Genomic DNA, 19,408 nt, shown 5'->3' on the forward strand with positions numbered 1-19,408 from the left:
TCATTGATCCTTGAGCAGCTGTAGCAGTCTACACAGACAGACAGACACACACACACACACACACAAACACACTACCGTATACATCGCTTGCGCATGCGCACCGAGGCATAATATCAATGACCCGATTTTATGACGCTGGTCTTATTAGAGAAGCCAGTATGCGTGTACCTATATGTACACTCTAAATGACTTTTGTTGCCAGCAACTTAAATCGAAGTGAAGATATATGTCTCTAAAGCCGGAAGAGGAGAATCCAGACAAGAAGTAGCGGAGCCATTTATACTTGAATAACATCTAGTAGTGTCTACATAACATTTCATCGGTAAAAGAAAATAGTGGGTGTGGTCAAGTCAGAGTATCACTTAAAATGATGAATAGTTTAAGTACAACACATGAGATATCTTCCTCAGCGACCTCCACAAGAAGATTTATGAAGCATATACAGTAGACTCTCGTTAATCCAGTCACTCTATAGGGACAGTGCAGTTTGGCTAGAATAGCGAGATGGCTGTATTTCAGAAAATAGCCGCAGCTAAAAACCGACCGTATCTCGAATCTAATGACTAATTTTGCATTTCTGTCTCGAGGATAACGAATCATTCTGCTCTCTATTTAAACGTAATCCAATTTTGTCTGCCAAACCACACTCAAAACGTCATATCTGGCTGTAATAAACATATAAATAAACGTATAAAATTACATTGTAAACCTAGTTTGGGGCAGCCAGTACTGGCCTCAGTATATAGAATAGCGAGTGGCCGTATTATTTCAGAGAACCGGAATAGCGAGAGTCTACTGTACAAGCATTGATCCACTAGACTATACCTAAGAACAGTCAATGCACTGAGCTAAAGCATTAATTTTTCACAGTGTAGGGCTGTGTTGTTACATAGAGTGATTCTCATCATTATCTATTCGTCACAGCCATTCAGAGCTCCCTGATGTTCGTTAATCTATAGCTAGACTCTTTTCGATCTAACTATTGCGATTGGGCAAGGATCGTATGCATTTACTAGTTAAGGTTTTGCGATTTATTGTTGCGAATTGATCAACCCTCGCAAAATTCGCATATGTTTTTTACTCGCAAAACATTCTAGTAATACGGTACACAGGCCATATGCCATCAACCTGCCACAAGATGTGGTGTCATTTGAACAATTTCTTCCTAGACTTCCAGGTCAGCAGAGTTGGGTGCGTCGCTTGCCCAATGGCGCTTGCGTCACCCTAGTAATAATTATTGTTGTTATGAATATTAAGGCAGAGCTCTTTGCTTGGTTGGTGTGACACAGGCAGTGTGTTATGGGCCTATATGATTTCCGAGGCCACCACCGTTTTCACAATCCCTTTCTATCTATATGATACAACCTAGCTGAAACAAACACAAAGTAATAACCGATAACTTGCATAGGATAGGACCAATTAGAAAGTTCACAACCCCCTACCGGAAGTGGAGAACCTTCATTATACCAACCATGCACGCAGAGGATTTCCTTGTTGGTAACTATATCAGCCCTAAAGTGATACAGTATACACGATAAGAGCTCTATTATACATCCAATTGCTGGTTATTACTTTGTGTAAATGTCACGAAATATGCTGACTATGCATATAATATTAATGTATACTATGTTGCGATAATAATGCATTCTCCTGTTCTCCACGTTCTCCTGTTCTCATGGTTCTCATGGTTCTCCTGTTCTCAGCGTTCTCATGTTTCTTCTGTTCTCTGCGTTCTAATGATTCTCCTGTTCTCCTGGTTCTCCTGTTCTCCTGGTTCTCCTGTTCTCAGGGTTCTCCTGTTCTTAGGGTTCTCATGGTTCTCACGGTTCTCCTAGTTCTCCTTGTTCTCATAGTTCTTTTGTTCTCCACGTTCTCTGTGTTCTCATGGTTCTCCTGTTCTTTGTGTTCTCATGGTTCTCCTGTTTTCCGGGTTCTCCACGTTCTCCGCGTTTTTCTTGTTCTCTGGGTTCTCCTGTTGTCCTGTTGTCTGCGTTTTCCTGTTCTTTGCGTTCTCATGGTTCTCCTCGTTCTCACGATTCTCTGTGTTCTCATGGTTCTCCTGTTCTTCGCGTTCTCATGGTTCTCCGCGTTCTCATTTGCACGCTTGTGACAGATACAGAAAGTCACGTTACTCTCCGCATACATCTGATGTACAGTCATGGTTCTCCTCATTCTCCTGTTTTCCGGGTTCTCCACGTTCTCTGCGTTTTCACGGTTTTATTGTTCTCTGGGTTCTCCTCATTCTCAGATAGCCATGAGAATGTGAGAACAGGAGAACAAGAGAACGCGGAGAACGTGGAGAACCAGGAGAAAGCGGAGAATCCTAAGAACATGAGAACGCGAAGAACCATGAGAATGCGGAGAACAGGAGAACACAGAGAACCCTGAGAACAGGATAACCGTGACAACAGGAGAACAGAAGAACCATGAGAACGCGGAGAACCATGAGAACAAGAGAACCATGAGAATGCGGAGAATGCAGAGAAGCATGAGAACACGGAGAACCCTAAGAACAGGAAAACTGTGGGAACAGAAGAACCATAAGAACACAGAATACCCTGAGAACAGGAGAACCATGAGAACGTCGAGAACCATGAAAACGCAGAGAACAGGAGAACCCTAAGAACAGGAGAACCATGAGAACGTGGAGAACCATGAGAACACTGAGAACAGAAGAATCATGAGAACGAGGAGAACCTTGAGAACGTGGAGAACCCTGAGAACACGAGAACGCAGGGAACAGGAGAACCATGAGAACGCGGGGAACAGGAGAACCATGAGAACGTGGAGAACCCTGAGAACCATGAGAACGCGGAGAATTATGAGAACGTGGAGAACCATGAGAACCCTGAGAACAGGAGAACGCGGAGAACTATGAGAACGTGGAGAACCATGAGAACCATGAACAAGAGAACCATGAAAACAGGAGAACCATGAGAACGCGGAGAATTATGAGAACGTGGAGAACCATGAGAACAGGAGAACGCGGAGAACCAGCGGAGAACCATGAGAACGCGGAGAACTATGAGAACGCAGAGAACTGAACAGGAGAACCATGAGAACGCAGAGAACCATGAGAACAGGAGAACCAACAGAGAACAGGAGAACCATAAGAACACAGAGAACAGGAGAACCATGAGAACGCAGAGAACAGGAGAACCATGAGAACGCAGAGAACAGGGGAACCATGAGAACGCGGAGAACCATGAGAATGCGGAGAACCATGAGAACCATGAGAATAGGAAAACCATGAGAACGCGGAGAATTATGAGAACGTGGAGAACCATGAGAACCATGAGAACAGGAGAACCATGAGAACGTGGAGAACCATGAGAACGCAGAGAACAAGAGAACCATGAGAACGCAGAGAATGAGAACGCAGAGAACAGGAGAACCATGAGAACGCGGAGAACCATGAGAATGCGTAGAACCATGAGAACCCTGAGAACGCGGAGAACAGGAAAACGTGAAGAACCCTGAGAACAGGAGAACTATGAGAACGCGGAGAACAGGAGAACGCATTATTATCGCAACATAGTATACAGTAATATTATATGCATAGTCAGCATATTTCGTGACATTTACACAAAGTAATAACCCAATTGCTCACATTGTCCTGACTGTTGACTTGAGCCCCTTCAGAAACCAGTAGTTCCACAATACTGAGATGGCCGTTTTGAGCAGCTGCCATGAGAGGAGTGAAACCATTCTGTAAAAACAAGGATTATCAAATGTTGTGTCACTTCTATGACATACATCAAAGAAATTGCGAGTACTACAAATGAGTGAAGGCAGACAGAACTCACTGAGCTGTGACCACAAGGCAATGCTTAGACTAGCCACATTACATCATGCATATCTGATTGGCTGAAAGCAGTAGATTACATAGTTGGAAAGGCATGCTGATGGGGATTGCTCCATGAAATCGGGAATAGGCTTGCAGCCATGGAAGCGGTAAATAAAAATATATAATGATGTGTATTATACAGCCTTGTTTCCAACAGAAGGAAAGACAATTTTTCTCTTTCATTCTATTAATTAAAAACGAGGCTAAAATAAATATAGTAACACACCAACTGAATTTGAATAGTCACTGAATTAAAGAGGCAAACTTAAGACAACATCGTGTCAACAGTTTTATAATTATAGCTGTACATCACATTTTCTCCATGCATGCAATTATTTTAAACTACAATGCACAAACCACATTGTTCTGACGGTTGACTTCAGCCCCCAAAGAAACCAGTAGTTCCACAGCACTGAGATGACCTTTATAAGCAGCTACCATTAGAGGAGTGACATCATTCTGAAAATGGAGTTGGCCAAGATTATCACGGGCAGTATTCGAGTGCTCATACAATTATGTATACTGTACCTTTGCAAAAATGCGCCCACCTAAACTATATATAAAGGTTTGGGGAGGGCATGGCCAAACTATAGTTAGATCTAGCTAGAGATAATAACAAAAACTATCTATATGAAAGCACCGCAGGTGCTGATGCCTCGGTGGAGGTACCAATTAAAGCTACATAACATAAAGCTACTATGCACTACGTATTATAGTTATTGCCCAGCCAGAGTGCAATATATGGCATGTTGCACGAGTCAATAACTAACTTGTTGCCCAATGACGTTAAACTCGTCTGACTGGTCACATAAATCGTAATAAAAGACATGTGTTTTGAAGGAATTTAGTGTATTCATTAGTTTTGCTGAAAATTCCATAGTACATTTTTAGGTTTTCTTCCCACTAGTACAGTGCAACAACCAAAGAGAGTAGATTTTTTTTTATATTATTTTTTTTCACATTTTGTGGCATATCTTCTGAAGTAAAAGTGATATGATCTATTTGAGTGCAGGTACTGAAAGTTCAATTATTGGCGCTTCCATTGGACCACCACCTGTTACATCATATGACATCATCACTATGAAATGGCTGTCTGAAGATGTGTACCTCCGAAAATATGTTAGGAATAGTTATTTGTTTGAGTTAAGATCTGAAATTTGTTGTGCATGTACCTGAGTATATTGCTCATCTTTTGAGCTTCAACGGAAGTCTGGGCTACTAGTAAGTTCTGAGAAATACTGTATTTTGTTGTTTTTTGGTGGCAAATATGTTAGGAATACAACTTTCGATTTTATGCCAGTTAAAATCTGATTTTTGAGAAGGATGTACTACAATAGTGTAAAATTCATTTGCACTAACTTACAGGAGCTAAACAAGTCTCTTCTTTGCTAGAGCGGCCCTTCTTGTCAAAAATGATGATTTTGCTCCGTTTTTGCTACTTTTGCTGACGTATGCAATGATATTCATTGATTTGTGACATCACAAATCATCTTGTTGTTATTTGCTACATCCAAAGGTCATGTGATGTCTACCTGCAAATACACATGCAGTTGGTGTTGGTCATTCTGTGTCACAGGGGCGTGGTAATTGAGCTTACTACGTAGCCAAATCGCCCCAAAAGTCATAAAAAGCATTGTTTTTGACAAGATGGGCCGCTCTAGCAAAGAGGCTAGCCTAACTCCTGTAAGTTAGTACAGATGAAAAGTACACTATTGTAGTACATGCTGCTTAAAAATCAGACCTTAACTAAAATAAAATTGAAAGTTGTATTCCTAACATATTTGCCACCAAAAAACAACAAAATGCAGTATTTCTCAGAACTTACTAGTAGCCCAGACTTCCGTTGAAGCTCAAAAGATGAGCAATATACTCAGGTACATGCACAACAAATTTCAGATCTTAACTCAAACAAATAAGCTTATACCACACTTACGTCACCACAAATTGATCTCATTGGTCAACAGCTGTAGGATATAGAATATTAGCATACAGCCCCAGGCATGCACAGTTTTTCAAGTTGTTTTTTAGTTTTTTCATTTGTTCAAGAAAGTAAGCAAAGAGAAAAGAGCCATGCTTGACGGTACTAAGACTCAAAGCGACGGCAGAAACACGGAAGGTGCTCTCCAACAAGATGGCTAAGCTTCTATGGGTCCATGGGCGCGGTTTAGATACATTTTATCCAAGAAGAGCTTGCAACTCCAGTAAGGGACGTCGAATGGTCAACGCTTGGACCAAGGAAGCTCTTGAGCATCTGTAGGAGTCAAAATGTTGCTCAACTAGCTCTTTGACGGCTGCAAAATCGGGCATAGTCTTGTTCTTTTTTGCAGTCTGCATCGTGATTGAATTGTTGCTAGGGGGAGGTCCTTTTATAGTGCTACGGTCACGTGGTATAAGTCAGATATGCCACACCTACTCGGAGGATATGCACCCTATATATCCTCCGCTACCGTGGTTACATACCCCTCGGCTCCGCCTCGGAGTAACCACGGTAGCGGAGGATATATGGGTGCATATCCTCCTCTTAGGTGTGGTATATCCTATACTACTTCTATTCCTAACATATTTTCGGAAGTACACATCTTCAGACAGCCATTTTATACTGATGATGTCATGTGATGTAACAGGTGGTGGTCCAATGGAAGCGCCAATAGTTGAACTTTCAGTACCTGCACTCAAATAGATCATATCACTTTTACTTTAGAAGATATGCCACAAAATGTAAAAAATGTGTACCAAAACAAAAAAATCTACTCTCTTTGGTTGTTGCACTGTAGTTATAACTAGGCATAAGTCCCAAATGGATATCGAAATCTACAGCATTTACACACAGTGCAAGTGCATATAATCCAGTGCATTATGCCATATAATGCAAAAAAACAGAGTGAAATACAACTAAATCGACAATAACATTATCAAGCGGAGGCATCCATGCATGTGTACTAATCATGGTGGTCCTTTGAACATGCATGGGTGCTGACTTGCTAAAATCCATTCTTAAATTGCCCAAGGGACGAAAACTTAACATTCTCAAAATTTCTGACAATGTAACTGTAATGCATGCATCCATTAACAAAATAATGATACTCACTTTAGTTTGACTGTTGAGTTGAGCTCCCTTAGAAACAAGTAGTTCCACAACACTGAGATGGCCTTCTAGAGTAGCTATCATAAGAGGGTTAACACCATTCTGAAAAAAGAACGCAAAAATATAGATAACACTTCATTGATCCTTGAGCAGCTGTAGCAGTCTACACACACACACTACCGTATACCCCGCTTGCGCATGCGCACCGAGGCATAATAACAACACTATCAATGACCTGATTTTATGACGCTGGTCTTATTAGAGAAGCCAGTATGCGTGTACCTACATGTACACTCTAAATGACTTTTGTTGCCAGCAACTTAAATCGAAGTGAAGATATGTCTCTAAAGCCGGAAGAGGAGAATCCAGACAAGAAGTAACGGAGCCATTTACACTTGAATAACATCTACATTTCATATGTAAAAGAAAATAGTGGGTGTGGTCAAGTCAGAGTATCACTTAAATGATGAATAGTTAAGTACGACACATGAGATATCTTCCTTAGCGACCTGTACAAAAAGATTTATGAAGCATATGCAGTAGACTCTCGTTAATCCAGTCACTCTATAGGGACAGTGCAGTTTGGCTAGAATAGCGAGGTGGCTGTATTTCAGAAAATAGCCGCGGCTAAAAACCGACCGTACCTCGAATCTATAATGACTAATTTTGCAGTTCTGTCTCGAGGATAACGAATCATTCTGCTCTCTATTTAAACGTAATCCAATTTCATCTGCCAAACCACACTCAAAACGTCATATCTGGCTGTAATAAACGTATAAATAAACGTATAAAATTACATTGTAAACCTAGTTTGGGGCAACCAGTATACTGGCCTCAGTAGCGAGTGGCCGTATTATTTCAGAGAATCACAATAGCGAGAGTCTACTGTACAAGCATTGATCCGCTAGACTACCTAAGAACAGTCAATGCACTGAGCTAAAGCATTATTTTTTCACAGTGTAGGGCTGTTGTTACATAGAGTGATTCTCATCATTATCTATTCGTCACAGCCATTCAGAGCTTCATGATGTTCGTTAATCTGTAGCTAGCCTCCTTCACAAGGCCTAATTATTAGGCCTGCTACTGACTGCTTGCGCATGCGCAAAATTATTGGATAATATTCCCGTAATGTTTTCCATTCCCGAATTATATCCTGAATAACATAATTACTATATAGACGAAGAATACTCTTCATATTAAAAGTCAGACACAGAGCTATATAGCTAGCTAGCTAGAGACAGAGCTGTATTGGTTACAGCAGCAATTTCTTTCTGATAGAGTCGACTTTCACCAAGGTTAGTGTCAGATGGGCGTGGCCTATCCATATAGGCTATTGTCAGCCTTCCCCTCCGTTCAGAGGATTGTTATCCACACTGTTGCAGGCTGTGAGTCTTTTGTTAACCCTTTCTTCAATCCACTTCCGTTCGTTGTGACGTCATTGTTTTACTGAGCATATACAATGGTATCCGAATTACCCACTTTCCGGGTAATAGGTGGCGCATGCGCAAACAGTCGATACCAGGCCCTCTCTTCGAGCGAAGAGCGGCCTGGAATCGAGGCTAATCTGTAGCTAGAACTACAGTAATAATTATAGCACATGCAGTAATGTAATTACAAAATAGAGCTCACAAGGGTTCAAAACAAATAAAGGACGTGTTTGGAGCACTTACTTGATTTTGTCCATTAACATCTGCTCCACTGTCAATGAGTTGCTGCACTATCTTGGTATGTCCTTTATCACTAGCCCAGAGGAGAGCAGTATCACCTAATTCCTGTTAACCAGTGCAGTGTATTAGTTATAGTTGAACATTATACAGAGGGACAGAGTGAACGATACACAATTAACATAATTATGCAAATCGGCAAAAGAATTGGAGGTTTACGATTACATTGCAAATAAAATAAAAGTCTATGTATAACCATGGAGGTCAATTGCTCTTGGGGATAAGATAATATTTTACATTTACTTATACCGGGTCTGTATCATAGAAATTGGGTGTGGTTTAACTACCATAAACTCTGCATTCCTCATGAACTCCCTTGCCTTGAGAGCGTACTGTACTACATCTACCCAGCCAAAAAGAAGCTAGATATTTGTTCGCAAGGGCATGACATATGGGTGGGGCTCCCTAAACACCAGGAAGGCTGAAAAATGGGTGGGCTCACTGCTTGGACATTGACAAGTTGGTACGTAGTAGAGCTATAAGCTTAGCACTGGCGACAAGCTATACCACAAGCTTGCCGGTTCTTTTCAGTACTTTTGAGACAAGGTGAGGTAGCTTAGGTAGTGATAAATCCTATTCTTCTGTTGTCTTGGAGGCCAGGTCTATACATGGCGAGGGGTGTTAGGCATCTGTTGTTGAGAAGAGTGTGGAAGCCAGGGTGAGATACTTCAGGAAAGGCTTTACTCAGATAGCTGGTATAGCAAAGGCAGAGACCTCAGCACGAGGCAGTGAGCTAGCTGAGAGCACATGCCCATATAAGATGGGCGAGGTCTTTATGTAATGATAGTGGGCAGGGCAGCATGGGAGGTACATTGATTAACCTTGCTTAACTACCTCACGCTATACAGTAGAATATCATCCCGACAAAATGCATGCATAATTATAATGACGGCACCGCGGTATGCCTCGATGGATGTGTCAAAGCTACGTAACATAAATCTACTAGCGATTGCTAATAGACACAAATATCTTTGCTGCATATAACCACAGGGAAACTCAAAGAATGGGAAATGATGGACCATCCCCTCAGTTACACAGCTAAGATGCTTTATTCATTGTAAAAAGAATGTATCCAAAAAGTGTTAAAGGAGTATGGAATTCCTTCTACAGTAACAAACGAGTTTTTGGCTGACATAATTATTTGGTAGACATGAAGGCAGCACATACTATATGAAGGCCGAGTCGACTCCATCACAATATCATGACCGTCTTGAAAAATATTAGAATTCATCTGAATCTCCTTTTGCCCCATCTTCAAGCGGACCTCGGTTTTTTCTTCGCTACAAGTCTTCTGTTGTGTGCCACAATATGCGCAAAGATGTTCGAGAATCTGTTGGATTACGGTTCACCTCAGAAATGTTCACTACTGAAAGCATTAATGCGATGATCTCAATTACAAGGAGTCAGAGTGGCCCAAGTTTAATGAACAAATTAAGCGACTGGGTCAAGCAACAATGTGACGAAATTATTCGATAACAGTTTGACAATACCAACTTAAATGAAGATCAAGACAATAGTGCATGAAAGAGAGGAACATACGAACATGCAACCAGAAAACATGTGAAAATAAAGAAATTCATAATCTAATTCAGAGGGCACAATCTCCTACTGGAAGATGAACGCCTTTGTTACCAACAAAAATATTTCCCACCCACACAACATAACCAAAGAACCGTCAACTCTCTATAGCCTAAGAAAGAGGTACATACACCCCCATGCATGGCGGAACAAAACAAAGATAGGAGGAAAAGCCAGAACACATGCACAACTGCCACACATGAAAATCAATACTATATACACATGGCCCAAGTCGATCATATATACTGCCCATGCCCGAAACATACTGAGGCGTTTATTATAGCCCCAGCTAATTTCACTAAAGTGCTAACCCTCGGCTGTATGACATAAATAGATGTATACAAACCATGCAGAGGAGTGTTCAGTTACACACAATAAAGATTTAATAGAGACCGGTAAAGGATCACCTTAGCTGCAAATGTGTAGCTCTACCTCGAATAAAGGTCGCGTGTAGAGCTAGCCAGTTCAAGCTTCTTAACTTTTCTACGACCACCTGCCACTATTAGAGTAATAACTTATTTATTATTATTATCGTGTGGAGGCTATCCATGCTGTAAACGCAGTGCTATATGGAAGCCAGGTGAGCAGGCTCATGAGTCACCAACAAACAAACCGACGGACTGCTAATATACACATGGCCGGGTAGTTTGTCATCAAAAGCTCTGCACAAACTCAAACTATGCCATGAGAAAGTCACTTCTACCTAGCTAGCTGCTACCGTAGATACCATGGCAGTGTATCATTATGTGTGGGAGTGATATACCATCATGTGGGAATGTAGTACATAAACTCTATACGTACATGTCAATGGGATATGAACTCACATTGTTCTGCTTGTTGACTTGAGCCCCCATAGAAACTAGTAGTTCCACAACACTGAGATGGCCTTCTTGAGCAGCTACCATGAGAGGAGTGGTACCATTCTGTGAGAAGGGGTATACCAAGGTTATCTAAACTCTATACGTATATTATCAGACAGTGTTCACTCTATACGTACATACATACAGAGTAGGATATGAACCCACCGTCATTGGTAGGTCAACAATGGCTCCAGCAGTGATCAAATGGCGAGCGACATCTTTGTGTCCATTGAAGCTGGCTGTCCAGAGAGCAGTCTGTCCACCCTATAAGATCAAGACAATAGTACATGAGAGAATATACGAACATGCAACCAGAAAACATTTGAAGAAAAAAAATTCGTAATCTAATTCAGAGGGCACACTCTCCTACTGGAAGAGGGACGCCTTTGTTACAAAAAAAAAAGATGTCCCACCCACACAACATAACCGAAGAACTGCCAACTCTCTATAGCCTAAGAAAGAGGTACATATACCCCCATGCATGGCGGAACAAAACGAGGAGAGGAGGAAAAGCCAGAACACATGCACAACTGCCACACATGAAAATCAATACTATATACACATGGCCCAAGTCAATCATAATTAATTTTTATACTGCCCATGCCCGAAACATAACGAGGCGTTTATTATAGCCCTAGCTAATTTAACTAGAGCACTAAAGTGCTAACCCTCGGCTGCATGACATAAATAGATGTATACAAACCATGCAGAGGAGTGTTCAGTTACACACAATAAAAAAGCAACAAACTACAATTCTACTTTTAATAGAGACCTGTAAAAAGGATCACCTCAGCTGCAAATGTGTAGCTCTACCTAGAATAAAGGTTGCGTGTAGAGCTAATTACACGGTAATTACACAGAAAGACAGAGTGAAAGACACACTAAATCGACAATAATATATTATCAAGCGGAGGCATGTATCCGTGCATGCGTAGTGGTCCTTTGAACATGCATGCATGAGTGCTGACATGCTAAAATCCATCTTTTAAATTGTCCGAGGGACGAAAACTTAACATTTCCAAAATTTCTGACAATGAACTGCAATGCATGCACTAACAAATTATACTCACTTTATTTTGACTGTTGAGTTGAGCTCCCTTAGAAACCAGTAGTTCCACAACACTGAGATGGCCTTTTTGAGAAGCTATCATAAGAGGGTTAGTACCATTCTGAAAAAAAGACGTAAATATAGATAACTGCGTATATAGGAAATCAACCCACTTTGTCTGGTAGGTCAACAATGGCTCCAGCAGTGATCAAATGGTGAGCGACATCTTTGAGTCCAATGGAGCTGGCTATCCAGAGAGCTGTCTTTCCATCCTATTAGTAGTAAACATAAAATTAATAATTATAGTAACAATCACACATGTATACAGGATAGAATTTTTGAGGCGTGCCATTTGATCAAATGGTGTGAAATTTATTCAATGAAACGCTTTTAGAGGCACTTTCACGAAAACTTCAAAAATTTCGTGCTATACCATATAGCAGTCTGTCCATACTGCGTATAATTATATACAATGTATCCCCTGAAGCAAAGACAAACTTAAGAGAGTCATTGACAGATGGTTTTAAAACCATCTGTCTATAGTTTGAAAAGGAGGCTATAACTAGAGCACTGAAGTGCTAACCCTCGGCTGTTCACATGAATAATAAAGATCTTTGTTGCCCAGTGAGTGGGCAGATCAAAGCAATCCAGTGCTCAGTATATGGCATGTTGCATCACTGCCATGGCTACCATATATTGCACTGCATTATATGCACTTGCACTGTGTGTAAATTTCTTTCAGAGATATCCGTTTGGGACTTATGCCCCACCATCCCACCCAATACTCAGTTGGTCCCTTTTATAGGCTACTACCTTTACAACTACTAGTGGGAAGAAAACCTAAAAAATTTACTATGGAATTCAGCAAAACTAATGAATACACATGTCTTTTATTACGATTTATATGACCAGTCAGACGAGTTTAACGTCATTGGGCAACAAGTTAGTTATTGCCGGCGCCCTCGTGCAACATGCCATATATTGCACTCTGGCTGGGCAATAACTAATTACATGTTAGCTAGCTTTCTGGATGTATGGGACATGTACATATATATTACGTAAAATGTGTAAGCTACATGAGAGAAGTCAGTGACACCATCCTGAAAAAGGGGTACCAGGATGATCAGACAGTGTTCCAGTGACACTTTCTATAATTATGTCATACAGCTGATATGAACCCACCGTGTTTGGTAGGTCAACAATGGCTCCAGCAGTGATCAAATGGTGAGCAACATCTGTCCGTCCTTTGAAGCTGGCTGCCCAGAAAGCTGTCTCTCCGGCCTATTTATAGAACGTATATACGTATATGATCATTACAGCATCATTTCACACAATTAATTATAACTGCATGGAACAAAGTGTATTTCCCAGCTCATAATGCAGTGAAGTAGTGGCAGCACGATGGAATGTTTGTCTAAAGTCCAGTACATCTCTTGCTCTTACTGTATATAATTATATGGTAATGTAGTTTGAGGTGCTCTAAGACACAGATTATAGGCCGGTATTAGAAAGTGGAACACAGGTATTTTTCTCTGTCTTGTGTGATGGAAGATATGGCACTTAAAGGACTTGGGACCAGACCTGTTATGGCTTGTAGAAAGCACTGACATCCCTTTTTGATATACTACCTCTCAACAAATACCACCACTCTATACGTAATAATTATTAATAATACAATGCAGTGTTTATCAGTCTCTTAATGTTCATGTTTTCTGATGCTTTGATGTTCTGTATCACTTTTTCGCTCTTTTGCATTAAGGCCGAGGGTCAGGAAGTTGTCAATGTTCATTTAGCAGTCATATTATTTTAATGGCATTAGTGTTGGGAGTGCGTGCTTTGAGCAAAGTATAGCAAATGTATAGTATAATACACTGCACGGTGCCATAACCATTTTAAGCCTGAAGACTCTCGTAAGTCATTTTGACCTCAAAACGATTGTCACACTTTTCTTCTGCTACAGCGGTGCAGACTGTCTGATACTCTTCTGATACACTAGGCAGGAGGCAGGCCTTCATACAGAACAAATTGACAGGGGAGGGCAAAATCAACATTTCAGAAAAATGGGGGAGCGAGGCTATTATCCATGTACGGCCATCTAGGGGGGGGTCTGGGGGCATGCCCTCCTAGGAAATGTTTGTGCTTAGACTGTTGTATACCGTATCTAAGTAGCTTCGTAAAGAACTCATTATTATTGGGGCGAGCGAAGCGAGTCCCTTAGTTAGTCATGCATGTGGTCCGGGTGGTGCATGTATGTATGTCGTGGACTGGCAGACCAGCATGGACCGTCATACGATATTTGCTTTTGGGACTGGTGATCCTTACCAATTTCTACGTGAGTCGATAGAAGAGAATAGTCTAGCGACAACGAAACAAGAAAGATTAGCAAGAAGGAGGGAGCGAGAGTGACACGCAAGATCCCAAGAACAGCTGAAAAAAGGGAAAGTAGACTTGCTAGACGCAGAGAAAGAAGAAGTGAAGGTAACCAAGTCAGAGGGTTCTGCTACCATAAGTATTTGCTTGTTGTAGAAACTCGACAGGCAGAAATAGATGCCATTAGAGTCACCCAAACATTATTAAATGAAGCCAGCATTATTGTTCATTACAGAGACTCCAGAGGCCAGACAAGCACGTCACTTCTACCTAGCTAGCTGCTACCGTAGATACCATGGCAGTGTATCATTATGTGTGGGAGTGATATACCATCATGTGGGAATGTAGTACATAAACTCTATACGTACATGTCAATGGGATATGAACTCACATTGTTCTGCTTGTTGACTTGAGCCCCCATAGAAACTAGTAGTTCCACAACACTGAGATGGCCTTCTTGAGCAGCTACCATGAGAGGAGTGGTACCATTCTGTGAGAAGGGGTATACCAAGGTTATCTAAACTCTATACGTATATTATCAGACAGTGTTCACTCTATACGTACATACATACAGAGTAGGATATGAACCCACCGTCATTGGTAGGTCAACAATGGCTCCAGCAGTGATCAAATGGCGAGCGACATCTTTGTGTCCATTAAAGCTGGCTTCTAAGAGAGCAGCCCGTCCATCCTATTAATAGTACGTAAAGTCACGTTTTAACATCACATATCGACAAAATTAATAACTGACAGACATTCAGTGTGTAACCAACAATTTGTAGGTACTGAAATGAAACAAATCGTGCCTAGTATGAAAAAGAATAGCTATATTATAATTATAATGAAAGCACCGATGTATCAAAGCTATACATAACATAAAGCTACTAGCTATCGCTAACACACACAGGTATATTTTACTGCTGTTAATCACAGGGAAATTCTTCAAAGAGTGAGAAATAATTGACCTATGGTTGATGCTAAAAAGGATGCCAACAGTACAAAGTCTAAAATTAATAGTTGCTGCATCAGTACAAAAGTGTCTAGAGCACTTACTTGTTCTTGTACATGAACATCTGCTCCACTGTCAATGAGTTGCTGCACTATCTTGAGATGTCCTTCATGACTAGCCAAGTGGAGAGCAGTAGCACCTTTCTGTTAATCAGTGCAGTGTACTAGTTATAGTTGGCAATTATATGGAGAGACAAACTAATACCCTATATAAAGAGGTGCAACATTTCGCGTTTTTTGAGGGCAGGCAGAGCAGTTAACTAAATTAAAACTGGGGATAAACTCCTACGCACTGGCATGCAAGCTATTGGTGGGTGTGGTTTCTTGGCATAGAAACACGAATATTAAAAGCCACGCTATGGGTAAATAGCGAAAATGTGCACTCGCGAGATTTTTCGCTACACATGCAGCATGTAACAAATAGTTTGTATATTATTTAAATAGTTGTATATTATTCGTATATTATACAGTTTATAATAATTATTATAGGCACTGAAAACATCATTAATCTCGGTACTCAAAGAAACATAATGATGCTATACCCTTGCTAGCTACACGTAAAAACAACATATATACCCATTACCGCAACGCTCCTTGGAGGGTGAGCCAGACCATGACTGATGACTGTTATTATAGGGTTAGGCATCCCCTTTAATTAACTAGAGGAATGCAACCCCACTGGTTAAAAAAACTAGGGTGACGCAAGCGCCATGGGGCAAGCAACGCATCCAACTCTGCTGAAAGATATTGTGCAAATGACACCACATCTTGTGGCAGGTTGATGACATGGCCTGCATATTCATATTGTCCAAGTGGTAATCCATAGATTGACATTATTGGCACGACTGCAGATATAAACAGCATCTTGGATTGAATAGTAGATTGTTCGAATAGAGGCATGTCGGGATTCACTCCGTATATGCCTATGCCTGCATGTATTGCTTCAAGCGTGCCTGTGTGGCCTCTAGAGTCTCCGTAAGCGTAATGAACATTTGGCCACTTTCTGCTGGCTTGTGCACTTTCTACACAACATTTATTTATGTTAGGCAAACACCTGCAGAACCGTTGGAGTCAGTTACCTGCTCCTGTGTGCCCTGTATCTTTCTCTGGGTCTAGCAATCCTCCTTTCCCTCTTTTTGAGGATCCTCCTTATCGCTAGTTTTGTCGCTATTCATATCTTTATTGAGCTAAAGTTATTGACTCACGTAGAAATTGGTAAAGGATCACGAGTCACAAAAGCAAATATCGTATGCCGGTCCATGTAGGGGCAGGGGCATAGCAAGCTGGGGGCCATATTTAGACTCACTGCATGTGTCAGTTTGGAGGTGGTGTTGCTCGAAGTGGCTTGGAAGCCAAGTCTATACATGGCGAGGAGTCTTTGTGTTACGTCTAATTTTTGTTGTTGTTGAGAAGAGTGTGGAAGCCAGGGTGAGATATACTTCAGGAAAGGCTTTACTCAGATAGCTGGTATAGCAAAGGCAGAGACCTCAGCACCAGGTAGTAAGCTAGCTGAGAGCACATGCCCATATAAGATGGGTGAGGTCTTTATGTAATGATAGTAGGCAGGGCAGCATGGGAGGTACATCGATTATTAACTACCTCACGCTTTACGTAGAATTTCATCCCAACAAAAAGAGACACATGCATGCATAATTATAATGACGGCACCGCGGGTGCTGATGCCTTGATGGATGTGTCAAAGCTACATAACATAAATCTACTAGCGATTGCTAATACACACAAATATCTTTGCTGCATAAAACCACAGGGAAATTCAAAGAATGGGAAATGATGGACCATCCCCTCAGCTACACAGTTAAGATGCTTTATACGTTGTAAAAAGCATGTATCCAAAAAGTTAAGGGAGTATAGAATTCCTTCTACAGTACAAACGAGTTTTTAGCTGACATAATTATTGGTAGACATGAAAGCAGCACATACTATATGAAGGCTGAGTCGACTCCATCTCAATATCATGACCGTCTTGAACAATGTAAGCCAATTTGGAATTCATGTGAATCTCCTTTTACCCCGTCTTCAAGATGGACCTCGGTTTTTTCTTCGCTACAAGTCTTCTGTTGTGTGCCAGAATATGCACAAAGATGTTCGAGTATCTGTTGGATTACGGTCAACCTCAGAAATCTTCACTGGGTGTGGTTTAACTACCATAAACTCTGCATTCCTCATGAACTCCCTTGCCTTGAGGGTGCATGTACTTTATATTAGATCTACCCAGCCAAAAAGAAGCTAGACAGTTGTTGGCAAGGGCATGACAGCTAGATGGGTGGGGCTCCCTAAACACCAGGAAGGCTGAAAAATGGGTGGGGCTCACTGTTTGGACATTGACAAGTTGGTTCGTAGTAGAGCTATAAGCTTTGCACTGTCGACAAGCTATACCACAAGCTTGCCATTTCTTTTCAATGCTTTTGAGACAAGGTGAGGTAGCTTAGGTAGTGATAAATCTTATTCTTCTGTTGTCCCACGTAATTATGGTAAACATGGGACACAATGAGCAATACACATGTGATTCTAGCTGACTAAACTGGAAATCATCTGGAATAAATTTGCTCTCATGCATTGGCAGTAGCAACCCTGAATGGTGATTCCTAGAGTGGTATAATGGATCATCCAAGCAACCCAATATCACTTCCTTTCATTGGTTGGCTTGCCTTCTGGGCGGGGACGAAAATGTGGTGTTGGAAAAAGAAGTAGAAAACGATTAGATAAGAAAACACCCGAGTTGCACTTTGAAGATCAGCTTTTAGTACTGCACCTATTAGAGGAACCATCTCGGGGTCCTCCTCACAGACACACCACAGTCTTCTACTGCAATCGGAACCCAACAAACCATATCAAATGTGTTGGGCTCACCTTAATCCCCCAGTAGTCCACTACAAAACACGCATTATTTCGAAGAAGTTATGGTATCTATTAATATACAACTAGGGAATGGTGTGAAAAGATTGACAAAAGTTAATGACTATGATTAATTGCTGCGCATGCTCTCATAAAACAGTGCAGCCTTGCAGCTCTTTCCCCACTTTTGCAGCTAGCGTTCTTGTGCATGCAGAGCTAACTATACAAAGCAACACTATGAACAAGTTTTGCAACGCACCAGGCATAATTATCAGTATTACTTTCTGCTACTATTATAATGTTTATGTATACATGTATGTATGTGCTAAACATGATGTATAGAATGATAAAGATAATTAGGATATGTTTACATTTTTACTGCATTTTGGGGTAACTGTCTGTATTAAGAAAATCTACGAAGTACCCGTAATAATTATGACCTAATCACCACTCACACTGTAACGTTTGACACCAAAGATCAAGACAATAGTACATGAGAGAATATACGAACATGCAACCAGAAAACATTTGAAGAAAAAAAATTCGTAATCTAATTCAGAGGGCACACTCTCCTACTGGAAGAGGGACGCCTTTGTTACAAAAAAAAAAGATGTCCCACCCACACAACATAACCGAAGAACTGCCAACTCTCTATAGCCTAAGAAAGAGGTACATATACCCCCATGCATGGCGGAACAAAACGAGGAGAGGAGGAAAAGCCAGAACACATGCACAACTGCCACAAATGAAAATCAATACTATATACACATGGCCCAAGTCAATCATAATATTATACTGCCCATGCCCAAAACATATCGAGGCGTTTATTATAGCCCCAGTTAATTTAACTAGAGCACTAAAGTGCTAACCCTCGGCTGCATGACATAAATAGATGTATAGAAACCATGCAGAGGAGTGTTCAGTTACACACAATAAAGAAGCAACAAACTACAATTCTACTTTTAATAGAGACCGGTAAAGGATCCCCTCAGCTGCAAATGTGTAGCTCTACCTAGAATAAAGGTCGCGTGT

The 19,408-nt window shown here is 41.0% G+C and overlaps 1 protein-coding gene across 14 annotated transcripts in view; it reads right to left on the reverse strand.

Annotated features, from left to right (window-relative positions):
• LOC135344345 (ankyrin repeat domain-containing protein 17-like) overlaps positions 1 to 19,408 on the reverse strand; it is a 137,483-nt gene that overhangs the window by 90,035 nt on the left and 28,040 nt on the right. For 12 of the 14 annotated variants that reach the window (XR_010397421.1, XM_064541531.1, XM_064541525.1 and 9 more), the window contains 12 exons: positions 15,566 to 15,664; positions 15,105 to 15,203; positions 14,904 to 15,002; positions 13,325 to 13,423; positions 12,316 to 12,414; positions 12,165 to 12,263; positions 11,260 to 11,358; positions 11,059 to 11,157; positions 8,603 to 8,704; positions 6,936 to 7,034; positions 4,205 to 4,306; positions 3,611 to 3,709 (listed from right to left, as the gene is read on the reverse strand). Coding sequence is in view for 13 of the 14 variants with exons in the window: in XM_064541531.1 (XP_064397601.1) it covers positions 3,611 to 3,709; positions 4,205 to 4,306; positions 6,936 to 7,034; positions 8,603 to 8,704; positions 11,059 to 11,157; positions 11,260 to 11,358; positions 12,165 to 12,263; positions 12,316 to 12,414; positions 13,325 to 13,423; positions 14,904 to 15,002; positions 15,105 to 15,203; positions 15,566 to 15,664 (1,194 nt within the window). In the remaining variant the exon portion in view is untranslated. The remainder of the gene's footprint in view (positions 1 to 3,610; positions 3,710 to 4,204; positions 4,307 to 6,935; positions 7,035 to 8,602; positions 8,705 to 11,058; positions 11,158 to 11,259; positions 11,359 to 12,164; positions 12,264 to 12,315; positions 12,415 to 13,324; positions 13,424 to 14,903; positions 15,003 to 15,104; positions 15,204 to 15,565; positions 15,665 to 19,408) is intronic. The other 2 variants (XM_064541529.1, XM_064541536.1) reach the window with 2 other exon arrangements.

Source organism: Halichondria panicea, chromosome 11 (genome assembly GCF_963675165.1).
Source record: "Halichondria panicea chromosome 11, odHalPani1.1, whole genome shotgun sequence".
In the NCBI taxonomy this organism is placed as follows: domain Eukaryota; kingdom Metazoa; phylum Porifera; class Demospongiae; order Suberitida; family Halichondriidae; genus Halichondria; species Halichondria panicea.